General features: G+C 36.1%; 1 protein-coding gene across 1 annotated transcript; it reads right to left on the reverse strand.

Moving 5' to 3' along the window:
* Positions 1-1165: 1165 nt before the first annotated feature.
* On the reverse strand, positions 1166-26161 carry LOC128865184 (actin-binding protein WASF3). Its single transcript, XM_054105280.1, has 6 exons — positions 25986-26161; positions 9564-10345; positions 3613-4164; positions 3461-3543; positions 1519-1750; positions 1166-1458 (listed from the first exon to the last, which is right to left on the reverse strand). The coding sequence occupies exons 2-6, from the start codon at positions 10297-10299 to the stop codon at positions 1280-1282; spliced, it is 1782 nt and encodes a 593-aa protein (XP_053961255.1). The 5' UTR covers positions 10300-10345; positions 25986-26161; the 3' UTR covers positions 1166-1279.
* Between the last annotated feature and the right edge of the window lie 479 nt (positions 26162-26640).

Genomic DNA, 26640 nt, shown 5'->3' on the forward strand with positions numbered 1-26640 from the left:
TAGTCTTTCGCTGACGAAATAACATTGTACGCTTTCACTTGATGTAACATTACAAAAGCTTTAGGTATGCTTTGAAAATCTTGACATAATATATATTGTTATCATTATAAATTGTCATATGTATACAATCAAACGATCTGTTTTACCAATTATCTCTAAGATATTTGATATATGATGTACATAAAAGAGCCATTTGGAGTCTTGCTTCATTCCGCCTTGCGCTTCGCATTTTGGTGGCTTATGGTAAGCAGCGGTAAATCCGACGAAATCTAGTTTGCTCAGATTGTCTTGATTGAAGTAGAGACCATCTTAAACTCTCGTCCGGAAGTCAACATCGGAATTGGACAAATGATCATTATCCATGAAGCCAACTTTGCCCGCACAGCATTGGTCATTAGGCAGAGTTATGTTAGACATCGCTTCCAGTTCAGGCGGCAAAGAGAGGGTAGTGAACATCAGACCACCATTACCGATTCCAGATTGAAATTCAAGCATTTCCATGAGAGTCAGATGCAAGGAACTGCAAATTCAGATTCAGCCGTGCCCATAAAATAGGTTGTTTACTTGAGCACCAATACGCATATGGGCATGCATACTTACATACATAAGGATATCTAGTTTATTGCATATTTGCAGATTAACACAAATCTATATATGTATGTTACCGTTTTCTTTTTATGATTTAGAATCACAAATATACAATTCTTCATACGGTTCCCAACAAAAATGAAATGAATGCGTTTATTTATTTGTTGTTATTTCGACCTCATTACATGAGAATCCATCGAAATATCGGCAAATAAATAGAAGAAATAATTTAATTTGCTGTTTTATTGTTAATCCGGCCTTGAGCGCATAAAATAAAAATACGAAAATTATATTAAATATATAATTCGTGGAAGTATTGAAGTTTTCTTGTTCTATTCTCAAATGAAATACACAACATTTTCGCAGGACGTATGGCAATATTTTCGTAATGTTGTCTTATAGAGATAACTTTTTTTTTGAAACACTAAAAACATTCAAAAATAATGTTTGCTTATGAAGCTGGAAACAAGGCGATAGTAAATCGAATCAAAACAAAGATCCTAAACTTAGAAGCAAAGTCGACGATGCCTCCATCCTTTCAAAAATGGATTACTAATAACCATTGGTAAAACATAAATTAAGATTAAATAATATAATTCGTTAAAGGTGTACAGTTGTATTTGTTATAGTTAATTAAATTGTTTTCACTGCTTTAAAGTTTTTCCGAGTTTGCTGATTATAATAACCGATTTCAACCTGAATTTTCTACTGATTCCATCCATCCCTCACTATCGTCATCAGTATCTGACTCTTCCGACTCAGAAAGTTCAATGGCAACACGTCTTGCCAAGATTGAAGCTACATCATGCAAAGCAGTGTTTCTTTCGATCTCCTTTTGTTCTGATTTCTCAACCTTCCGAAGAGTTATACCTTAAAGAAGAAATTTATAAAAATAAGAGCATACAAATTGATTTACTACTTTTATCCTACCGTCACGTATTGCTTTCATAAGATCAGTACGAGAGTCATAGAATGGCGGCAAATGTCTTTTCTGACTAATCACGTGCTGAGTAGTTTCATCAATAATAATCCTCTTATGAATATCTCCATTCAGGGATTTCAGTTCCAGCTGAGAACCTTGTTGTACCAATTCACTCTGCAAAAGTGGAGGCGGTGGAGGTGGCGGTGGAGGAGCTACATTGGTTGACGATTTTTTAGAATGCTGGAAATATATACATTGTCACTATGCATGATAAATAGAGAAATATATTCTACACAATAAAATTGATTGCACAATAAAATATAAATTTACTCTACCACACTTGTTAAAAAACCTGTTTGTTTGTTGTCACACTAAACCTTTAAGGACATTTTTTGGAGCTTTTTATTTACGAATAAATTTTTGTATTGTATGTTTACGTGAAGTAAAAAAGTTCGACTGCTTGTACTCCAAGTGACGCCGGTATCGCCGATGCTATATTACTGCTACGCAATGGACTAGAGATTCGTCCAACGAATTTTTTCATGCTTTCTGAAAGGAGTGCTGTTATATTGCCGCTGCTAGTGTTAGAGTTAATACATTTTTGCCTGCGCAGACTTCTTCGTCTTTTAATTCTTCCGCTTAGGAGTACCTGAAACTGTTGTAGCTGAAAATTTGGCTCTTAGATCGTTAATGCCATGATAAATGGGTTCAAAAGAATGAACAAAGCGCTGGCAGTTAATAGCCATGATATTCTGCGCAGTATTGTTGAATGTTTTTCTGTTTCACTTATAGCACGTGGGCAACCTGGACTGTATGCTTTGTCCTAATTTTCGGGTTCTTATGAAGATTCAAAACAGCTTTTGTTTCTCTGCTTATAGTATTGGATGTTTCAGCCCCTTTAAATTTTTTCCCCAGATTTTTTATCACTTTTATTTCATTAACATACATGGACATAACTTTTTACTAAAAGTGGTGATTATACATTTTATGGAATATATTGCGTATAATAAATATTTTAAGCCTGCACCTGGTTATTATTTGCTGCAAAGGCTTTCTTTTTTTATTGTTATGGTTTTAGCTTGACGATGATTCAAAGGTTTTTAAACTTTTTTCCATTTTAATGAATTTTAGAAAGGCCAGTGATGATGCAACAACAAAGGGTTAAAATTCTTAAATATACAGTGACAAACTGGAAAATCCTAAATGAATCCTTGCATTTTACAAGTGGTGAGGTAATTCGTGCAGCTGTTACCTACCCCAGCCAGAAAATATGAGTTTAAATAAAACAGCAAATTAAACATAGTTAGTTTTTCTAAAAATTGACAGTGCTCGCTCGGCCTTTTAAAAACATTTGCGATATCAGTGCACAACTTATAAGTCGTAAAGTAATCAAACCGCGAATACTTGGAACAACAGCAAATCTAAGACAGGCGACGCCGTATTTTAATAGATTTCGAAACAGTAGATGAAATGCAAAAAACTAAAAGTAAAAATTTGGAAAACATGATTTCTGAGTATTTCAAACTGAAACCTCTAAATTACTTAAAATTCCTAACAACTATAAAATTAACTATTTATATATGCAATACTCGTACTTTCAAGAATTTCTAATCCAAATAATATACAAATACAAGTTTGCTATCAATACATAAATTTATGCCATGCATACGCCGGTATTTTATGGAAGTTTTAGGGTATTACTATGATCCTTCAAAACTCCTTGTTATAATATAATATTTGAGCTCCGATTGTTTATAACAAAGCAACTTTTAAGTCACATAAAAAAGCATGAAATTTGGTTAATAGCAATTTTGTGTACTTTTTTCGAATATGACATTATTGTAAAACAAGTTTGATTTTCAATTCCGTTATACGGGCATACTTTTTGTATCTCATTTGCAACGACTCCCGCCGAAATGTTTTCTTTATTTCACTAAGGTGCATACAAACCTGATGATCCGATTGTGCTGAAGACGGCAAATCATGGTAATTAGGTTGCTGGGAAACGTTAACCATATTGGCAAAATTGTTATCTAGGTGTGGTAAAAGATTTGATTTGTTATCACAAATAGTTGAATTACTAAGTAATTGAAGAGGTGTACCCATGGAAATGGTTCCATTTATTACAGCAATTGTTCGTGGTGGTGATGTTGTATTCATTACGCCCTCGGGTATGGGTGGTGGAGGTGGCAATATATCGCGATTGTTGGAAATATTTCGGCCACGTGTTGGAGTATTCGCATTAGAGGATACAGGGGTACCATTTCTGCTTCCATTGGATGGTGGGGCAGGGGGAGGTTGGGAAGGACGAATTTTCATGCGCGAAATTATACCTGGAGTACACATCCCCTCAGGAGCCAACGAACCACATTGTTCATAACATGGTTGATTTTCATTATTTATATTATACAATTCGTCGTCATATAAATCTTGCATTTGCGACGCTTGATCAGTATTATGCATGGAATGCATTGCCAAAATGCCATTATCATTTTTTCCAAGGGTAGATGGATGGCTTCCAATTATGTCAGCAATAACAGTCGAAGCAATAGATGAATTAACGGGACTGCAAAAACCGCCGATCGCTTGTTCGGAATTACAGATATTACGGAGGTCAATCGAATTTGGACGATGGTGTCGTGACTCTATAACGTCTGCCAAAAACAAAAACATTACAACATCATTATTGCTTAAATTTATAAACAACTGTGAAAATTAAGAATTCCCATTTTTCTGCAGTAGAATTTATTCAAGTACAGCATGACTATCAGAATATTAAATTGATAAATAGTCGATTATTCTACAATGATGAACTAAATTGAATTTTGAGCAGTTCAGCAAAAAGAAATTCACATCGAAAATAAAAACACAGATTAAAATAATGATATGCAAAATGAAATCACACTATAATCAGTAAAAGCTTTACAGTTGTGAAATTAATTGTAGCAAATATATTCATAACAAGTGTTTTAAAAATATAATGGAATGTACAAGTTTTTGAGTTATGAAAAGTGGAAAAAACAACACAAATTACATGAAAAATAGAGCTCAGTCTTAGCATTTCACGCGGCATTTCAATCGACTTTTGCGTGCACCCTGGAACGTTAGGTTACGGCTAAAGTAAGCTGTGTTTGTCCACCAAAATGTACGGCTGCAAGTGCCATTCAAAAGATGCGAAGGAGAGAGGAATGCAAGAAGACCTTGGGACATCTGCTATAGCTGGCATGTAAGGGAGTACAAATTCGGTATAGGATTTATGATAGAAAAGAGAGTTCGCTGCAAAGTACTTGTTACACCAAAACGGCGTGCTGTATGAGCTTTACGCAAAGAGATAGCACAGTGAATAAAGATCCAGCAGTTTCGTTGGCTGGGTCGCGTCGTCCGGATCGATACTAACGCTCCGGCTCTGAAAGTATTCGATGCGGTACCAGCTGGTGGGAGCAGAGGAAGATGAAGGCCTCTTCTGCGGTAGAAAGATCAGGTGGAGAATGACTTGACTCCACTTGGTGTATCCAACTAGCGCCGGTTAGCATGAGAAACTCGGCCAAAATCGCGTAAGCAGCGCCAATGAAGTAGAAGAAATAATAAATAAATAAAAATAATATTGAGTTTACTACCAGTTTTAGCATTTTGAAATTTTAACTTTTGTGTTTGTATTATTGTAATCTTAAAAATTGCCCCAAAACCCAACAACTAATGCTTGGACGAAAGTTCAGGTTAAGAATATTATACTGGCATCTAGTTAATAATACTTACTAGCTTGCGTACTTTTTGACGATTTTATAATGCCAAGATTTCAGCATATGAAGGAGTCGTATTCTTTACATATGCCTACACCTTTGCAAGATTTCGAGAATATCCCTATGGTTTTTGTTATAGAATGTTCTATATATTATATAAAAATTAACGAAAAAGATTTTTAATGAAAAATATTTTGAATATTGCGAAAAAAAAATAAATAAAACTCTTTTAAAAACGTTCGAAATGAATTCTCATAACATACTTCTCATTTGGAGATGATGCATTAAATATTAAAATATAACAGTATTATGTATTACTTTATGTGTGTAATCATTTTAAGTTAGAGATAAAAAATTCACTGAAGCGCTACGAAACGCTGGTTAAACCGCGCGAAAATGGACTCAAGTGCAAAGGGTTAAGCATGCTATTGATAATTCAGTCACCTTAAAAGGGACTAGGTAATGCAAATGAAGCTGGGAAATTCGAGCAGCCACGCCGAAAAATGAATAATTATAAAATTGACATAATGGAAATTAGGAAGGTCGATAGAATGACAGTGGTGAAATAAGAGATTGAGGTACTAATTTTATATATTCTGGTAGACCTACTGACTATCATTGAAGTAGAGGAGTCGCTTTTATTATAACTGCTAAGATATCGACAAGTAAAATTGAAAGGATTCCTATGGGAGATTACTTGTACTAAAACTGCAAACAAAAGCACGAAGAATGGTAATTATAAATTGTTATGCACTCACTAAAGTTCAATCCGACGATATCAAAGTAGAGTTTTATGATCAACATAGGCGTTGAGAAATATATGGTATGGGTAAACATGGGCTAGGTGTGCAGAATGATTACGGTCGAAGACTCGTAGAGCTATGCTGTGATAAGAACATGGTTGTTGGGGAAATATGGTCGTCACCAGACGGCAGAACATTAAATCAAATTAAACGTCTTAATTAACAGCACATGGATTTGATCACTGATACAAGGTTAAAAAGAGGGACCGACATTGGAAGTGACCGCAACATAGATTTTGCCAAACTGCGTTTAAAGGTTGCTGTCATTCTAATAAATAATACAAAAAACAAAAAGAATTTCGATATCTGAAAGCTTATAGATGAATGCTGCTCTGCGCTTTAAAAAGACATAATTATGTCGAAATTCTCCCGCATGAACGAAAATTACGAACAGTTTAATGAAATCAATAACGCTGTTAGAAATTTGACAAAAATATATGAAGAGGCGGTAAATGAGGTTATCGGGTTTGTCAATAATGGAGAGAAAAATTTGGATGTCACAAGACATTTGGCAGGAAAGGTAGGTATCGCAAGACACTTTATCTGAGGCAACGCATTATGAAAAAACGGAATACAACAGTTCGCACAAAAGCGTTCAAAAATCTGCTAGAAGAGACCAAAGAGCCTGGGTAAAAGCAAAATGCTGTAGCTCTAAGTGACATGAATAATAATTGAATAATCCGACAGACTCCGACAACGATGATGAAATGATATACTTTATTGATATACTCAACTATCTCGACGGGATAGATGCGTCTCCGCCGGCTAGAGTCGACGTTATCGACGAACACCCAAAAAGGGTGTAAGCGCCAATTATATATATATTATATATATATATATAAATCACCCGGTACAGAGAATATCTTTGCGGATTTTTTTAAAAACGACCCAGAGATGTCTGCCACCATGTGGTCCGTTTTGCACCGAATGAGCGAAAATGAATTTTTACTAAAAAAGGGTGACTTAATTAACTACGACAACTTCAGAGGCTTTATGCTTTCACCGATCCCAAGAAAAACCTTTACAAATATTATGTTATTCTCAAATCTACATCTGCTGCTATTGAATCCAACCTGGGTGAAAATTAAATTGTCTTTAGAGCTTCGCGGTCATGTGTCGATCTTATTAACACCGTGAGAATAATTTTTGAGCAGAGCAATTATATTAGTTTAGATCGAGAAACGCTTTTAATGACTTCAAAAAGGCCTTTGACAGATTGAAGCGAGAAATTATTTAGCAACTGAGGAAAAAGAGGAATGCCACAAAAAAAGTTCATATTATTGAAGCTATGTACGCTAACTACAAATGCTGACCACTAACCAGTAAGATTATAAATAAAAGTAGCGCCGACGGTGGTACCCGAACTGTTAAGGCCCAAGGTGCGTTTAGTATGCTGCGCAATATAAGGCGGCCAGGTCAAATCAGACAAAAAAACTAAGCTGCGAATATTCAACTGTAACGTGAAATCAGTGTTATATTATGGTTCGGAAACCTGGAATTGCCCAAAATCTATTGATCATAAGACTCAAGCCTTTGCAAACAAGTGCTTGCGGCAGATTCTAAAAATATGGTGGCCTGCTCGCACATCAAACAAAGAGCTCTGGGATCGAGCCAATCAAGTATATGCAAGCAATGAAATCAAGAAGCAGAATGGCAATGGATAGGACACACACAAAGGGAACAACCATATTGCAAAACAAGCACTATGGTGGAACCCAAAAGGATCCGGGCGGCCAGATGCATGCTAGAACCTGGCGAAGAACTGCTGATACCAAACTGAATGATAATAGGCATTCGTGGACTACAATATGCAGAGAGGCAACCCACAGAGTTAGATTTAGGGGGATTGCCTAGGTATAAATAAAGGCAAATCCTATCACTGAAAAGTGTCGGTAATGAAGTGAAAAGGAATAATTTAGATTATTTTTAAGCATACTTTTCAAAAGGAACTGTCAAATTTGTTAAAGCGAGAGTTAATTGTGCAAGAATTTTTTAGCAGTTTTTATAATATTCGTAAAACAATAACACAAAATTCATTATTTCAAGCAATTATTGCAGTCCTTATATACATCTCTCCCTATATACGTCTCTGACGTAAAATTTCAAATTTAGTTGCTCGACTGGTATAAATTACTGAATACCAGCAGTACGCCAGTTCTAGTAGGTTTTTTGAGAGGTATCCTACATAGGATACGAACACCATCTCGTTGGGAAACGTTGGAAGAAGTTCCAAACACAAATAAATAATTATGTATAAACCTCAGATCTGAACAATTCAACACAAGTGCAATGCAAACGTTTGCAAAGTGGCTGTCCCTATCAAGCTCTAGCAGGAGTTATTAAGGTAATTGAAATCGCATTTGTTAAAAAAAAACAGTGTCAGCCGCTGGAGAAAAGCTTAAAATTTAAATTACTTGGTATAATAATTAAGCCCAATATTCTGCTACGTTTGTTACAAAGTCCATTGACTTGACAAAGATCGATTCTTAAGAAGTTATCAACTAAATATAATTCAAAAAATTTTTGACATTAAAAGAGATAGAAATTAGGAGTTATCCAAATATGACCAGTTAAACTCTACTTAAATTAAAAACACTAAGTACATGCAACTGATGGTCGACATGAGCTTTGTACAATAATTACTGACTACTTGGTGAAATGTAGGAAGCACAAACAAATACTTTCCCTGAGGAATCCGATAATCGAACACAAACTTGATCTACCAGCGTATCATTGTTGTCCAGAGGATCCAAAGCATTACACAATCTTCGCCTTGCAGCGATCAAAACAACAACTCCTCTGTTACATGCAGTTTTGGAAGTATCTCTGACCTACAGAAAGACATGAAACAAATTAGGGTCAAAGATATCAGAGTCGAAAAAATCGAAAGTCAGCAAAGTTTCTATAAGCACAAACACATATAAAACTGCGGGGAGCTTACTACTTTTAATTTGGTTTCATACGAGAAGTGATATGTTTAGAGCTTTGATTTTTAGACGTAGAGGCCCGTTGGATTTTACTGTTGTAGATCCTGGCCATTTCACGTCAGCTTGTATCCATATGAGTGCTCTGAAGCTACACAGAGGATACTTGGATGAAATTCGGAAATTGTGAACTGCTGGAACTCTATGTAGCAAAATCTCAGAGACTTTACCCATCCATCCATCCGAAATATTTGCGAAAAACAACATTTACAACATGGATCGATTTTATTATTCTTTTGGAAAAACAAAAACTATTTCTGGAGAGACACCTCATAACTAATACGCTTGCTGACTGAATATTCCAAACTAAATAACTTGTGTTTACTAATTTACCTATCGTCCTCCTTAAAATAGTTTTTTATATATACATTCTTAATTATTCTCCACTCCCTACTTTGTATGCTTACTTCTTAAAACTTAAGTTTTCAATTCTAAAATTTTTTTAGTTTGAAGAAAAACGGGAAACCAATTTTTAATTATGTTCTTAGAAATTCTGACACTATTATAATAAGTATTATTTACTTACTGCCATATCCGGTTTCCATGTTGATAATTGAATTTGGAGTTTGGTAGCTAATATTGTTTGGCATCAGAGTCTCTCCTTGTCCAATGGCAAGCAATCTTTGTTTTTCTCTAGTATTGTGAGGCTTTCTGACTCGCTTTTTACTTCCTGCAATACTAATGCAATTATTTCCACCATCTTGACGAGGGCGATTTAATTTTTTTCCTTTATCATGCATAACCCTCTCCGTATCTTTTAGCATCTCTTGCCGCCATAACTCAAAAAAGTAGTTGGGGTCGGTATAAAACTTAAGGCCATCTTTACCGTCGTCTCGGTAATTATTCAATTTGTTTAATGGCGGTGGTTTATCGCACATCGAATACGTCTCTAGCATGGGAGCCGGCATTGTTGAATGGGAAAAAATTTTTTGATCGAATATTTTGGTGGATCGAAAACCTTTTTTTCTTGTAATATCAGTCAACGGCACATCTTCCATTGTGCTATCTAATTGCGTCACTTTTATTGATAAATGATCTATTCGCGCCTGCAAAGAATTCGCTCGGTTACTAATATTCCCCACGTCTCGAGCAAGTTCCCCAAAAATATCTTCTGCATGCTTGGATAAAGACGATAACTGGCGAATAATATTAGTAAGTGCTGTATTTGTCACAGTTTCCAGTTCAATGATTTGAAGCTCATCTTGTTGGTAAGCGGATCGTGAGACGTGAATTGGCTCAATGGATCGTTTTGGGAGGGGCATTTTTATATCGTAATCAAATATTTTCTGAATCCATTAAATACTCAATCTAAAAATTAAAGTAAATACTGATATATTTATCTACAAAATTGTAAGTTTAAATAACAATGAAATAAGTAAAAAAAATTGTCTGATAGAATTTTATGATAAAACATTTGAAAAATAGTTTCAGTGTGTATTGTTACGGCGCATAAGTACAAAGCGAGTTGGAATACTTTTTCAAACGTTCAGTTAAGAATAGTGCAGTGCAAAATGTTGCTGTACAACCTTCAACATTGATATCTCGACGTTCTCAACAATTACGCAGTCAAGAATCGGCTAATTGGCGGTTTTTACCTGTAGACAATCTGAAATTTGCCCACTTCGACTTGGGCGAGACTATAATAGCGGTCCCAGAAGGACGATCATGTTGACTTGCCAAAGCTTTTACTGTGTGTATGACAAAATCTCAAATGGCAAAACTAACTAATATTGGGCTTTAACCAAAAATAAATTTTTGTTGGAAAATTAAATTAAATTCAAAAAAAATTTAACAATTTTTAATATGTCGCAGGGGTGGCAACTGCTTCAAGTGTTAGCTCAGAAAGGGTGTTTTTCGGCTTCTCGATATTCGCGGGATACCCCTTTTTTAAGCTTCCAAAAACCTACCCGGCGAAAATTATATAAATCCTGTTTTATTTTATAATACAAGTACTTTCTTCTCACGGTGGCCGCCAAATGAATTGGTGTGTGTCTACAATCCGGTAGTATTGTACATAGGTTCGTGCGTGCATGAATCACGTAATGGTAGAGTTTAGTTTTCGTCTAATAACGGTTGCACCTCGGTAGGCAATGCCAAACTTCAGAGTGTATTTGTGCCATGAAAAAGTTTCTCACAAAAAGGCATTTAGCTTTTAATTGTTACGAATTTGTAAGCGCAATGTGGGTATATTGAGACAAAATTAAAGAGTGGAGAGGGAATAATGTTTGAGTGCCAAATCGCTTGACAGAAATATTTAAGCATTTGCACGATGAAAACTGTGATTACATTGAGATTGTTTGGCGGGCCCAAGAGCTTCAATGGAGCGGATCAAAGAAGAAAAGTCACAATTAAAGTCGACACGCGGAAAGCAATTCTTATGGTGAAATGTAATTTAACATATTCGTGTGTAAAATCCTACGGCAGTTTGAAAACAAGTCTAGAACTCCTCCGCTAAATTGCTGCAAAGAAGAAATATTTTACGAAAAATTATATTAATGCTGAAAATCAAATTATGATTTTAAATCCGAATTTTCCTTTAATGTTTTATAGTTATAATATTTGGTTTGTTTTTTTAATTTAGTTTTCAATTTTTGAAAAAAAGTGCTTGTTTAAAAACGCTCGCCAGGAGTTTGCATACAGTAAATGTTAATATTCACGATATCTTTGGATTTGATAAATAGTTTTCGTTAACCGTATAGCAAAAACATATCATTTAAAAATGTATAGAAGACTAGCTGTACCCGGCGTGCGTTGCTACGCCAACAACTAAAATAAATTTAAGAAAAATAACTTCTATCTAAAAATCATTACACATACATATATTCAATTCATTCTAAACCATTTTATTGATTTTGTTTATTTCGAAAAAATTGTGACATTACAAAGTTTAGTTTCAATTCGATGTTTATAGAAGTGCTGTGGGATACACAATATTTCTAGTTTTTCCATCTGGTGCGTAGACGAATAAATCAGAAGGTTTCCCGACATGTGGGCAAGCCACATAGAGCTGTCCATGTGAGATTCATGGATTCTCCAAATTTAATCCACACACTTGTAACGATTGTCCTTGTGCTTTGTTAATAGTCATTGCGAAAGCGAGTCGCACCGGGAGCTGTGAACGTTTGAACTCGAATGGCATATCTGTCGGGATCATTGGGATACGTGGCAACAGTACGTCTTCACCTTTGAATTTTGTAGTCAAAATTGTTGCCTCGATAACATTGTTCATCATTTTCTTAACTGAGAGTCTGGTTCCGCTGCAAAGTGGTGGATTTATGTTTCGAAGAAGAATGATGGGTATGCCTAGCAAATCAAGCCAATTCAGGGATTCAGTTGGATAGTTGACAACCTCGTCTTCATTCTCCACAGTATCGATGGACTTATATGTTGTCGTTTCACTGGGTATTCCATGCTGAATGGAGAAGTTGATGGTATTGGCATCCATGCTTTTGGCTGCTATTATAGCACGCATACTGAGCCACTGATGGTTTTTGTAGTTTTGTGCAATGTTTGGGAAAACTTTTTGCACCAATTCGTCGTTACATCTATGAACACGTCATATTCGTTCCCTCTGTGTAAAAATACATGGTCATACTAATTTTTACGACAATCGGTTGAACGGGGCAGAAGTTGCTACTCTGCAGCGCCACTTGGTAGCGAGTGGCATCAATGATCATATTCTACAAACCTTCTCCGTGGAAAAATACATATATATACCAATTTTTATAATAATCGGTTCACTAATTTTTGAGTTCATCGATGACATACAGACAAACATTCATTTTTATATATAAAGACTAAAAAAATTATGGCAAAGTTATAGCAAAAGAATATTGTGAACATTACAAAACATCACTGTTCGAAAGTTTTTTCTGATGAGTGTATGTATCGGATTAGCGAAAAAGTCGTCCTACATGTATACATAGGGACATTAATGTTTAGGTACTTTCTGATTAAATTGGTTAAAAGCATTAATCACAGAAATATATTTGGCACCACCTCAGAAAAGTGAAGTAAATGGTCTATGTCTCCATGCATTCTATAGTTACAATAGTTTACAGAAATCATCTCGCTTTAAAAAGTCTCCTCACATCGCAAACAGTGAGATACATATAACATTCAAGGAAAATGTATGATTAGATTATAATGGACAGCTGATTTCATTGAAAACATAACAATCTGTAAAAGAAGTAAATTACAAAAGCTAGACAGAAATCATTGTATTTCACAGATCCCAGCATTCCGTGTGTACCAGATTCAAAATGAACCACTAATACAATTAAATGCAGATGAAACCTTTAATTATAAAAATACGACTAAAATCTAAAATGAGTCGACTAAACGACACTTTTATCATACAATTTGATAGCAAATCTCTCGAGTGGATTTTTTTGCTGTATGAGAACTATCGATATGGGTAACTATGGTTTGATGGTTGAGAATGATAAACTGTGTTGTCATTTCTGTTCAGTAAGGTTTGGCAAGTTATCATGAATCGTTTAACGCCAGGACAACGCTTCCAAATTGTGGAAATTTGTTTTGAAAAAAAAAAAAAAAAAAAAAAAAAAAAAAAAAAAAAAAAAAAAAAAAAAAACAAATCTGTTCGCGAAGTTCGTAGAGCAGTGATTGCGGCATGATCGGTCCTTATTTCTTTCGAAATGAATGCCGTTACGGTGAAATGCCGGATATCATATTCAAAAAATAAATTCCATGGAATTATCTTCTAGATTATAATAAAAAAACATTTTTGGTTTTATAAGGCGTTTTTCAATAGGTGCGCTTCAACTTTTTTCTGATAGGGAGGGCGAACGACGCAATATTTTTTATTTTTCGCTTGTCATTTGTAAACTTCATTAGTATAAATACATTTCATCATGGAACGCTGCACATTTGAGCAACGATTGCAAATCGTGCAAATTTTTTATGAAAATAATCGTTCTGTTGCTGCTACTTTAAGAGCATTACGGCCATTTTACGGTCCATTTAACATGAAGCTCACTTTTGGCTTAATGGCTTTGTAAACAAGCAAAATATGCGTTACTGGGCAGAAAGCAATCCACACGTGATTCATGAGGCACCGTTGCATCCCGAAAAAATCACTGTTTGGTGCGGTTTACATACCGGCGGCGTAATTGGCCCATATTTTTTCGTTGACGAGAACGATCACCACGTTACTGTGAATGGAAATCGATACCGCGACATGATAAACGATTATTTTTGGCCGCAATTGAATGGTATGGACTTAGACGACATGTGGTTTCAACAGGACGGGGCCACAAGCCACACAGCACACCCTACAATTGATTTGTTGAAGAGTAAGTTCGATGAGCGCATTATTTCCAGAAATGGACCGGTCGAATGACCGCCGCGCTCGTGTGATTTGACGCCTCTAGACTATTTTCTTTGGGGTTATGTGAAGTCATTGGTCTACAGTAAGAAGCCGGCGACGATTTGTGAGCTCAGAGCCAATATTGAACGCGAAATTGCTGGAATTTCGGCCGATTTATGCAAAAGAGTGGTAGAAAATTGGGTTCAATGATTGGACTTCGTAAAACGTGCACGCGGTGGTCATGCAAAAGAAATCGAATTTCACTTAAATGTATATGTTCAAACTCGATAATAAAAAAAATTTGTTAAAAAAGTCAAACCGTTTGTGTTTTATTCAAAAAAGTTCAAAAGTTGAAGCGCTCTTACTGAAAAACGCTTTATTATCATTATAAGTTCTCAAGCTTTTAAAAAACACTCAATATAACCGGAGTTACACAAATTAGCAGACTACATCGCACCAAATCTTACCTCATCCGATTTACTACTAAAAAATTTAACAGACCAATGGCAAAAAATTAAATTAATCTTCCTCCATATGTATCATGCCATCATAAGTTACATCTTTTTAGCAATACTTCTTGGACCATCATTACTTCGAATTCTTAATGATTACATGATATTAACACACCACAAAACATTTGATTCGTCCCACCAATAAACCAGTCGCAATAAATTACGCATACATATATTCACTCATTTGATTAGCGAGAAGGGGCGAGTTATTATTCTAGCCTTAGATGTGCAACAACATTATGATGTCAAGTGCAGTTATGTAGCACACTAGTAGTTTCCCTTACAATACTCGTATCACCACATTAAGCGTTCCACATGCACAGTGGCATGGCATTGCAACAACAAAATATTAAATTCCGTATCAAAGCAATATGAGAATTTCACAACCAAATTGTTATCGCCCAAAAGCACTTTCAGTTACTATCAAAGCTGAGTTCACATTTCGTAAGAACTAAGCGAAAAAAATGACCCGATGATACCGCCAGACCAAAAACCGCACCAAACAATGACTCGTTGTGGACGCATTTGCTTCTCTACAGTAACGTGTGAATTTTATGAGCCCCAAATCTGACAATTTTGCTTATTGACGTAGCCACCGACGTGAAAATGAGCTTCATCAGAAAAGATGATTTTTCGGTAAAAATGCTCATCTTCGGTCGGAGTAGAAGACTCACCACTTTGGAAATAGGTTTTCAATATTTCCCAATTTTGTCCATTTCGTAAATGTCAAACCTTTAAGTAAATTATGAACACATTTGACATGTCATTTGTGTTACCATTCTCAAAAATATAGGTGGTTCAAAAAGCAAACGCTATATGACCCACCCTGTATATAGAAACACTTAAATAACATATGTAAATAAAAATTAGGCTAAGCAAATAAGTTATTCTTAAAGCTGAATGGAAAATTTATATATAAAAGGAAATTAAATTAATAAAACGTAAGTTCGGTTCATCATCTAAACAAAATCCAACTTCATTTGGCAATATGTGAGCAACAACCCACACATACAGTTTGTCAAGAATATCTTTGCATAGTGAAGAAAAATTTCAAATTTTAGCTTTGATCGAGTATTCCAACAACAAATAAAAAAGCAAACAAAAAATTTATATACACATTCCATTACTGTACTTGTCTACGCCTATTAGGCGCCAACAGTTATTAAATAAACACACATAACAAAAACAACAACAAAAAAGATTTTTACTCTATTTAAAAAGTGTCAAAGAAATCTTTGCATAACTGATGAAAACAACAAAACAAACAAACAACAAAAAATGCAGTCTTTTGGGGTTAATATTTTGTATATCCTCCTTGGGCATCAATTACTGCTTGAAGACGACTTCGCATTGATTTAATTAGTTTAGCAATATCATATTCCAATGGTATTTTTCCCACTCTTCTCTGATGAATCTTATTAATTCAGTTTTATTAGTTGGCGATCTTTTTCCTACTTTTCTTTTTAAATGAACCCACAAATTTTCGATTGGGTTAATGTCGGCACTTTCGGCGGGAGTATCAATAACTTTGGTGTAGTTGTAGAGTAACCAGGACCTGCATAAATAAGATTTATGTTTGAGATCATTATCTTGATAGCATTTGTATTTAAATTTGTTCGAATTTTCCGGGTTAACAAAACCGAATTTTCTAATACTGGGAGTTAATTCGTTTTTTAAAATATCAAGATATACTTCCTTGGTTATTATTTCGTCCAAAATTTTGATTTCAACCATTACTGACAGTTTTCCGAACTTAACGGTAGGGATAATAATTTTGTTTTGTAGTGCTGTGAGAGGCTTACGCCAAACTCCCTGGGCACCATTATGGTAGTAGAGCATCATTTTCGTCTCATCTGAGAAAATAACGTCATCCCAGTACTCTGTGGGAAGTGATATGTGCTCGGTGACAAATCGCAATATTTTATCAATGTTTTGTGCTGATAACACAGAAGGATCTGCCTGTAGATCCTTTCAACTCGAGTCTTTCTTCATATTCAGCACGGTTTATTATATTATATACAGTTCTAATTTTGAGGGAGAACATATCGGCGATTTCTCTGACCGATTTGCCTTTGTAGTGATTGAAACACACTATTTGAATAATATTTTTTGAAACTCGTATTCCTGGAATTTTTTTCTTCAAATCTGAGAACACTTGTAGCACTTAGGACAATCACTTTATACTTAATAATTTCTTACGCCTTTCACATTCCATACCATTAGCAAAACAACCAAATGAATGAAATTCGCGCAAAATAACTGCATTCTTTGTTGTTTTCATCAGTTATGCAGAGATTTTTTTGACACTTTTTAAATAGAGTAAACATATTTTTGGTTGTTGTTTTTGTAATGTGTGTGTTTATTTAATAACTGTTAGCGCCTAATAGTCGTAGACAAGTACAGTAATGGAATGTGTGTATAAATTTTTTGTTTGCTTTTTTATTTGTTGTTGGAATTATCTGTATGTATGTATATATAATATAATATTAAACGAAGTATACACCAGGAGCCGGTGCGTGACTATCATTTGGAATTCGAATCTGGGTGAAAGATGAAAATAAAGAAAATAGTTTTCTAATAGCGGTCGCTCCTCGGCAGGCAATGACACACCTCCGAGAATATTTCTGCCATGAAAAAGCTCCTCATAAAAAAATATCTGCCGTTCGAAGTCGGCTTGAAACTGTATGTAGGTCCATCCGTTTGTCAAACAACATTAATACGCACATCATAAATAGGAGGTTGGAGGAGGAGCTCGATCAAACACCCAAAAAAGGTGTACGCGCCAATTATATGTGTGGGCCGTGGCCGAATGGGTGAGTGCGTGACTACCATTCGGAATTCAGAGAGAGAACGTCGGTTCGAATTTCGGTGAAAGATCAAAAATTAAGAAAAAGTTTTTTCTCTTAAAAAATATCTGCCGTTCGGAGGCGGCTTGTGGAAGAACATGAAGTCGAACACCTCAAATAGGAGGAGGAGCTCGGCCAAACACCCAAAATATATATATAATATATATATGTACACACCAAGAGCATTACAAAATAACTTTTCGAATGCAACCCTTCATGAAGTCACTATGTTACTCTCTCAACGCGACTCACAACAGATAATTTATGTAATAAAATCAATAATTTAATCTAAGTTTGTAAATATGAACTGCAGTTTTGTTGAAGCAATGCGATTGTTTAGTATACCCCTGTTGTTAATTTTTAATACAGGGTTTGATTGAAAAGTAATGAGCCTTATTTATTTTTAAGCAGTTTTATTAAACCTTTTGGCATATACAACTAATATTCTTCAAAATAGGACCCTTGAGCGTCAATACACCGCTGGCAGCGGTCCTTCCTCTGCAGGAAACATTTTTTAAACTCATCCGCCGGAATCGCGTTCAATTCGGCTGTCACAGTTTTTTGGATCGCCTCGATGGAGTCGAAACGCCTCCCCTTCAGCATTCTTTTCAGGCGCGAGAACAAGAAGAAATCCGGAGGGGACAGGTCTGGGCTGTAGGGAGGGTGGGGAAGCACCGGAACTCCCATCTTGACCAATACAGAGGTGCAGAGGAAGGCGGTGTCGTCGAAGGCCTTCCAGATCGCTGTTCGTCTTCGACGTTCTCCCGGTCTTCCTTGAACGACTTGTGCCACCGTTTTACCTGGGCACTGGACAGAGATTGGTCCCCGTAAGCCTCCTTGAGTAGCCCAATGCTTTCGGTACTCGTTTTGTTTAGCTTTACGCAAAATTTGATCGAGTAACGTTGCTCCAACAATCGCTGCAAAATCCTAACACACTTTTAAAACAGCTTTCACGCGCGGAGCGATGTTGACTGCACCGCTGTTTCCAGCGAAGTGGGACCGGTTTCTAGAGGAAGGGGAAGGTCCAACGATCATTTTCCCCACCAGCCGATTCGGTTGATCGCTTGGCAGACGCTCCGTGCGGGAAGGCTCATTACTTTTCAATCAACCCCTGTAAATCACTAACTTCGGGTACTGGAAATTGACTTTCATTTCCCCTATTTTCAAGAGCAGGAATAAAAATGATATTAACAACTACTATACAAGTATAAGCCTATTTCAAAGCTTTCCCCACGGCGAAGCTCTTTGAATGCTTAATCCAGGACAAATTGATGTTTGCTTTAAAAATATGGAGCGTCCGGAGCATCATGGCTTCAGCTCAAGTGTCTGATTTAGCCTTAAAATTAGGGTACCGGATTGACATCGTTTATACCGACATCTCTCAGGCTTTTGAAGTTTACTTTTGCTAGTCATATAAATTTTATTGCTACCAAAACTTATGCCACGCTATGCATCCTTCATTTATATATATATAATTTGCGCGTACACCCTTTTTGGGTGTTTGGCCGAGCTCCTCCTCCTATTTATGGTGTGCGTCTTGATGTTGTTCCACTAAAGGAGGGACCTACAGTTTTAAGCCGACTCCGAAAGGCATTTAGTCTCCGTATTACACGTGCCATGCTGCTAGAATTGAACAAATCAGAAAGTATTCTTACATTTCGCGTTGCGTAATTTGCGCTTCTCGGATCCTACCCCTACCCATGAAGCACGATGCGTATTGATTAAATTAAAATCATTGCAGAAGAGTATAATAATAATAATCTCATATTCGTCTTTCATTTTTTATTTGATCTGCGGAGCTGTTGACTGCCCGATACTTTTTGAGATGATTTGCTTTAATATCTCAAAATCTCATTGTACTCGAAGTGCTCCTATTACTAGAGCGGTAATTGAGTAATAAAATCTCTAAATTTGTTCAGACAGATTTTTCATGTTCAAAAGATCATGCATTGAATTCTTTGAATATTTATTATGAAAACTATAAGAATTTATTATATTCATTGGCTTAATCTATACTAGCATTAACACCGATAACAATGTCAGCCTTGAAATCCAAAGTAGAATCTCTCTTGCCAACAAGTGCTACTTTGGACTAAGTAGGCAACTGAGCAGTAAAGTCCTCTCTCGACGAACAAAACTAACACTCTACAAGACTCTCATCATGCCCGTCCTAACGTATGGCGCAGAAGCGTGGACGATGACAACATCCGATGAAGCGACGCTTGGAGTGTTCGAGAGAAAGATTCTGCGTAAGATTTTTGGACCTTTGCACGTTGGCAACGGCGAATATCGCAGGCGATGGAACGATGAGCTGTATGAGCTTTACGGCGACATAGACATAGCGCAGCGAATAAAGATCCAGCGGCTTCGTTGGCTGGGTCATGTCGTCCGAATGGATACAAACGCTCCGGCTTCGAAAGTATTCGATGCGGTACCAGCTGGTGGTAGCAGAGGAAGAGGAAGGCCTCCTCTGCGTTGGAAAGATCAGGTGGAGAAGGACTTGGCTTCACTTGGTGTGTCCAACTGGCGCCGGTTAGCACGAGAAAGAAACGACTGGCGCGCTTTGTTAAGCTCGGCCAAAATCGCGTAAGCGGTTATCGCGCCAATTAAGAAGAAGAAGAATCTATACTATAAAGGTGAATGTCTGTACGTTGTGCGCGCATCACTACGAAACGACAACACCAAATGACGTAAAAATTTTTATACATTACATATACATATTTTCACCCAATGAAGGTTATAGACATGTTTTTATGATGGAACTCCCTTCCCACAGCCCCCAGGCCGCACCACCACTCTCATTCGTCACTAATAATCGAATATTTGCTTAAATTTAATCTAAAAAATCTTAGTTTTTCCTATTTCCCACTATTTATAGCACATTCTAGACTTCATAATCCGCATAAGCTGTTCAACTATGACCCAAATGCAAAGTTCAAAAACGGTTTGAGATAGAAAATTAATAAAAATAATTTTGCTTGATATTTTTCTGATTGATTGTTTTGATTTTATTCAACGAGGCATAGCAACGGATGTATTGTAATATTATATTATGGTTATCAATAAAAAAATATTTTCTATGAAATTATTGTTTGTAATTCTTTTATATACATATCCTAAATCGCTCAAAACTACAACTACGCGTGCGGGACCGCGGGTTAAAGCTAGTAAATAAATAAATAAGAGATCAATAAGTAAAAGTAGTTTTCATAGACATAAAAATATAAAAAAAAATCTCTTAAATCAATCGTGGGTCGCAACTCCACAAATAATATAAACTTTAAAACTCCCAAACAGACCATTGATATTCCGACCACTTCTGCGGTAGCTAATTGACGTTTCTTTAGCTCCAAAGGAACGGGTGGAAGAAATTCTACAAACTAAATCAATTAAATAGCGCAAAGAGTACGCGCGCAAGAACAAATGTATTGGTGAAAGTTTTGAACTCTGATGGTTTAGCAACCCCTACCTATATAAGAACACTCAAAAAACTAAATTGTTCTTCGGAAATGTAATTTTCAGCACAGGGTCAAACGAAAGTTATTACCATATAGGTTTTTTTAAGCAAATAGCCAAAGTCCCCAAACCCTTCTGCTAGAAGGAAATGTAATAATTTATACAGGAGTTGATGGGCTTCCACTCAATAAAAGCAATTCCCAAGATTTGTGGCCAATTATGGCAAAGTTTGTAAACATAAAGCCTTACAATATATACTCATGTTTATCTGATTTATTTTCGGAAATAAAAAATCTTAAAGAAAGTTTAAAGTTGAATCTTATGCTCATAGGTTCCAAATTGAGTTACTAAGGCTCATCTGTGACGAACCTGCTCGACCTTTCATGGGCATAACGCCACAATAGCACGAGAGAAATGCTACCAAAGGGGCAAACGGATAAATAGTGCTACAACTAGGGACTAACGACAACAACTTTCTGAAATAGTTTGATTTATCTTGTTGTTCTCATTCCCAGAAGTTTCAAAGGAAATCGCGTTCCAAGTGATGCTAAAAGAAATGAATTGGCGAAAATTATAAGTTTTCAAAATCAGAATTTATTTTTGAGAACACGAATGCTAGATAATGTGCTGCATACCGCCTTTTGATATAGTATGAATTACAGGATTTGTTGAGAATATTTATGATGAAAATGCTGACAAGAATGATTTTAAGGTAGAAGACGTAATGTGGCAAAGTGATATATTTTTCACTCAGAAAATAAGTATTTATTTTTTTCTCTATTACACGTCTGCGACAACATTTAACGTAAAACAAAACCTACATAAGGAGCTTACGTACTCTAGCTTCAAATGCTAATTTTGATACTCGCATACAAAATCACACACGATTATGAAGCACTACCAAAAAAAAATCCATCAAAGCCTCGAATGAGAGCTCCCTACTCTGATGACGACTAGGACAAACGAACTAAGAACTATGATTTGAGGATATGCACCTGGAATACCAGAAGAAGAAGACTTCTTGCCGATCTAAAACTAAGAATTGATAAGCTGAAAATACCAAAAAAAAGCAAAATGAACTGATTATGTGTGAACTATATAATTAAACGCTTATACTCAATATCTTTTTTTGTGTAAAACGCGAAACACCGAAATAATAATGCTATTCGAAGCCGAAAGCCTCTGCTACTAGAGCTGCGTTTGCTTGAGTTTACTAATAATTTTATTACGTTTCCACGACAGGCGGTTCTACGTTACCGAAACGACCCGGATTTATATCCAGCCAAGGACTGTCACTCCAGCAGCATTCCCCGTACGTAAGTATGGGGAATGTTTAGGCTGCTACAACAACGGGAATAAAGACAACTATTTGATGGAAGAGGAATGCATTGAAAAAAGCGATACTGAAAATCAAGTTGAGGTTGAAGGTGAAGAACGCAAAAGTTCATCCGAAGTGGTACAAATTTTCAGCAAAGCTATATAATGACCAACTGCTGAAAGAGTTATCCGAATAAAAGTGAAAAGTTAGCCCAACCACTGCGCAAAATGGACAAAAGATTACTTTTCTTTTTTCTTAACAATTAGTTAACAAGCATCTTCCATTTCGAAAATAAAAAGTGCAAGTGTTTAAAGAAATTGGGCATGAATCATTAAACAGCAAATCACAGAACTCTAATGTTTTGAAGAGTGCAAGAAAATTTAAATATTTGTAGGTATAAAATCTGGCAGCTTTTTTCAAATGCTACCAATATATAAGGCCTCTTCGAGAAGCATTAGTAACAAGTGGCGAATAGATGAAGCAACTGGTATAAATATACGTAAATTGAAAGTAAAATTTAAAGGTTCATAACTACTAAACTAAGAGGAATATTATAAAGAAAAACAATTCAAGTTTTTCGAAATATTGTGAACACAATATTTGTAATCTAGCTGTAATCTAAAAAAAAAAAAAAAATACTTCTTAATTTCAGGCCACAGTTTCAAAATATTAATTATTTTCAAAATATTAAAGTAGAACATGATTTACGCTTTAGGTACATTAATTTGTCTACTGTTGTTTCAGTAAGCGTCAACCTCCCAGTACCAGCCGTCGACTTACAGGTCCAGACCATGACGCTGCCACCGCAATGTTTTATTGTCGACCTTAAGTTTTGTTTATTTAATTGGTATTTCGTGGCCGGGGTTTCGAACCTGTGCACTTCCGAATGGTAGTCACGCACCAATCCATTCGGATATGAATATAATATGCACTGCATTATTTTCGTTTTGACAAACTTCTATGTAGTACCATTGCGTTTCAAAGCGTCCTGCCCGAAAGTATGCAAAATGTTTTGATGCTGTCATAGTACTGTCAAAAGACAAGCGTCCTCTGTTTCGCACCGAATGTCGCTCAAACTGTTAATATATGTAACTAAATTGCTTTTCAAAGCGTCTCGCCTAAGATATGCAAAATATAATGAAAAAATATCCCTACTTAGCCCTACTTGGAAGCACTGGCCTTGTATTCTAAGCAGTTATAAACAAAGTCGCATGATAATCACTTAATACAGCGAAATTCTCTAACGGGCAGAGAAGTGGTGAATCGAAAACGGCAATTGTCTCATTCTCCTATGTTGGCTGATGTATGGGAGTAATCGGAGGAAACTTTAAATTTTGTATCCTGCATTTCACGATTGTCTGCTGTTTTTTCCTAGCAATTTGAATATCCAACGTGTCCACTTCTACGATATTGTCATCACTGTCGTGACTGTGTTCAATAACTGTGCTCATTCTCATCCTGAATATAATTTAAGATTTTAGGCAATGACGAAATGGGATGTCCCTCTCTAAGTTCAATGCCGAGTAATGATATATCAGGTGATTGTTTTATTTTCAAATGGGGAATTATTCTCCTTTAACCAATAACTGATCATATTATCCATTTTGTGGTATGCACCTTCCACCGAACACTGGCTTTGCCATGACTTAGTTTTCCATGCACAATTTTAAGTTGTACCATTCAGATTGCGACCCTATAGAATAATTGGATGTTTGCACTTCGACCTAAAGGTTTTTTGTGCCCACCACTCATCACAATATCTCATCCAAACCCAGTTTTCTAAGTAAACCTAAACAATTCTATATTGCCAAAACCTTTCCTAGGCACATCGCTCACATGATATCATGCGCTGAAGTTTAATCAAACCTGCCCGTATTATCGAATGGACGGCTATCGATACCCTCGCAACCGCTCCATATATTATCGTTGGCCCATATACATACATCTCAGAATTTTTGACTTCAACCCAAAGATTTTCCCGCTAATGGTTTGCATACCATAAGATCATTAATTACTTTGGACATAGTCATACCAGCATGTTTTTATTTTCAGTTAAGCTTGACATCCAGAATAAGGCGAAGGTATTTAACTTGGCGGCCGTCCGAACGGGTTGGTGCGTGACTACCATTCGGAATTCGGAGAGAATGTAAATTCGAATTTTCGTGAATCACCAAAATGAAGAAACAGTTTTTTCTAATAGCGATCGCCCCTCGGCAGGCAATGGCAAATCTCCGAGTGTATTTCTGCCATGAAAAAGCTCCTCATAAAAAACCATTTGCCGTTCGGAGTCGGCTTCAAACTTTGGGTCCCTCCATTTGTGGAACAACAGAAAGACACACACCAAAATAGGAGGAGGAGCTCGGCCAAACACCCAAATACGTATATATATTTAACTTCGCTGACCTTTTCCAATATTGACTAATTCCAGGCAAGGGCCTTCTGCACTATACCGCAAAGGGTATTTTCAAAATTTACACCCAGCTATGATTACATCATCCGCGTAACCTCGACAGCAGATGCCATTGTTAGTCAGCAAATGAAGAACAACTAGGTTCCTCAGGTGGATGATAGAACCCCACCCTACGTACTCCCTTTAATAGCATGAAGTTGGATGATGAATGAAGGATTGGCTTTAAAGTTAGCCAAGTCCTTTTTCTACGTCACATGAGTATAACACTTTATATTTACAAGAATTGTATGCAAAAATTCTGTGGATGGCGTAGTCGGAATTATATTGATGAGAGTTATTGTTTTTTAATTGAGACCAAAAGTTGCTAATGCGAAGAGAAGTTCTCTGTAAAGTACTTTTTGGAGGTGGCAGCTACGAAACACAATTTTACCAACAAATTAGTTGAAATCTATAAGTTTCCGGAGGGTGCGGTTTTAAGTTTATGATGTGGATACGCCCCTCTTTTTCCTTTTACATCCTTTTTTCAAAGCATGCGGCATTCATCTGAATATTCCCCGCCTAATATCAGAAAATGAACATAGGAAGCTTTCTTATTACTTTAACTTTCATTGGTCTACCACGGTTTGGATGACCAAAATGTCAATGTGAATGTAAACAAACAAATAAGACAACAAAAAGTATGCAGCTTCCAACCATAAAAACGCAAAATTAAATATAAATAAAATCCAAACGTCTGAAGTAGCGAAGTCCCCTTTGGTGGATTTGCCTTCGTGGAGTTCCAATTTTGATAAGGCTAGTCTTTACCCCTTCGGAGCCACGACACCAATCCTCTTTTAAACTACACCCAATGGTTGTATAGCTTTTAGGTAAGGTTTCCTGATGAACAGATGTCCAGGTTCTTTTTATAGTTAAAAAAAACTAATTTCACTTAACAAATTTGTACGAAGCTAAACCAGAAAATGTCTACTAAAACTGTTTTCATAACGTAGACATTTATTTAAAATATATTTGTGAGTAATCGTGTTGAACCGCAATGGTTGCAGTTTACAATAACACCTCTTATGTATGCATACACACCTTACTTCGTTCAGCCTCAGCTATTTGCTGACCAATAATAATATCGGTTTCTATTGAAATCAAATCACATTAGATTTTTATTTTCTGATCTTAGCTAGCCCCACAATACCACAAATATTTCAGAGGAATAATTTTACATCTAATCGATATGAAAATGACACACAAATACTAATTAGGGTCACCGCACACTACAGACATTTAGTTGGCCAACTATTTGATTGGCTTTGGTAGTGAGTCCGAACACCACAGACTATGAGCTCAGTTAGTCAAGACTTAGATTTTACATAGTTTTCATATACACATAAAAGTTGCTACTCAACATATCATCGCGGCTGTACAAGCGATATGTTCCGCTGTCCATGTTTACAATATTTCATTTTGTGCATTTGATTAGTTTGCATATGTTTTTCGTTTGAATGGTATTTTTGGAAGAATATTATTCAAAATGGATGAAAAAATATATTGCATTTCTATTCGCTCACGACTCTTAATTTACGTAGAATAATTTAAGAATCGAAAGCATAATATTCTGTTTCAGTTAGTTTCCGGTAGAATTTACATTTGATACAAATTGCTTGTAATTCGCAAAATAATTGAAACTGAATTTCTTAAACATGAGGCGAAGCTTTGTATGGCGAATCATGTAGTTTGAAAG

The sequence above is a fragment of the Anastrepha ludens genome, chromosome 5 (genome assembly GCF_028408465.1).
Source record: "Anastrepha ludens isolate Willacy chromosome 5, idAnaLude1.1, whole genome shotgun sequence".
NCBI classification, from domain to species: Eukaryota; Metazoa; Arthropoda; class Insecta; order Diptera; family Tephritidae; genus Anastrepha; species Anastrepha ludens.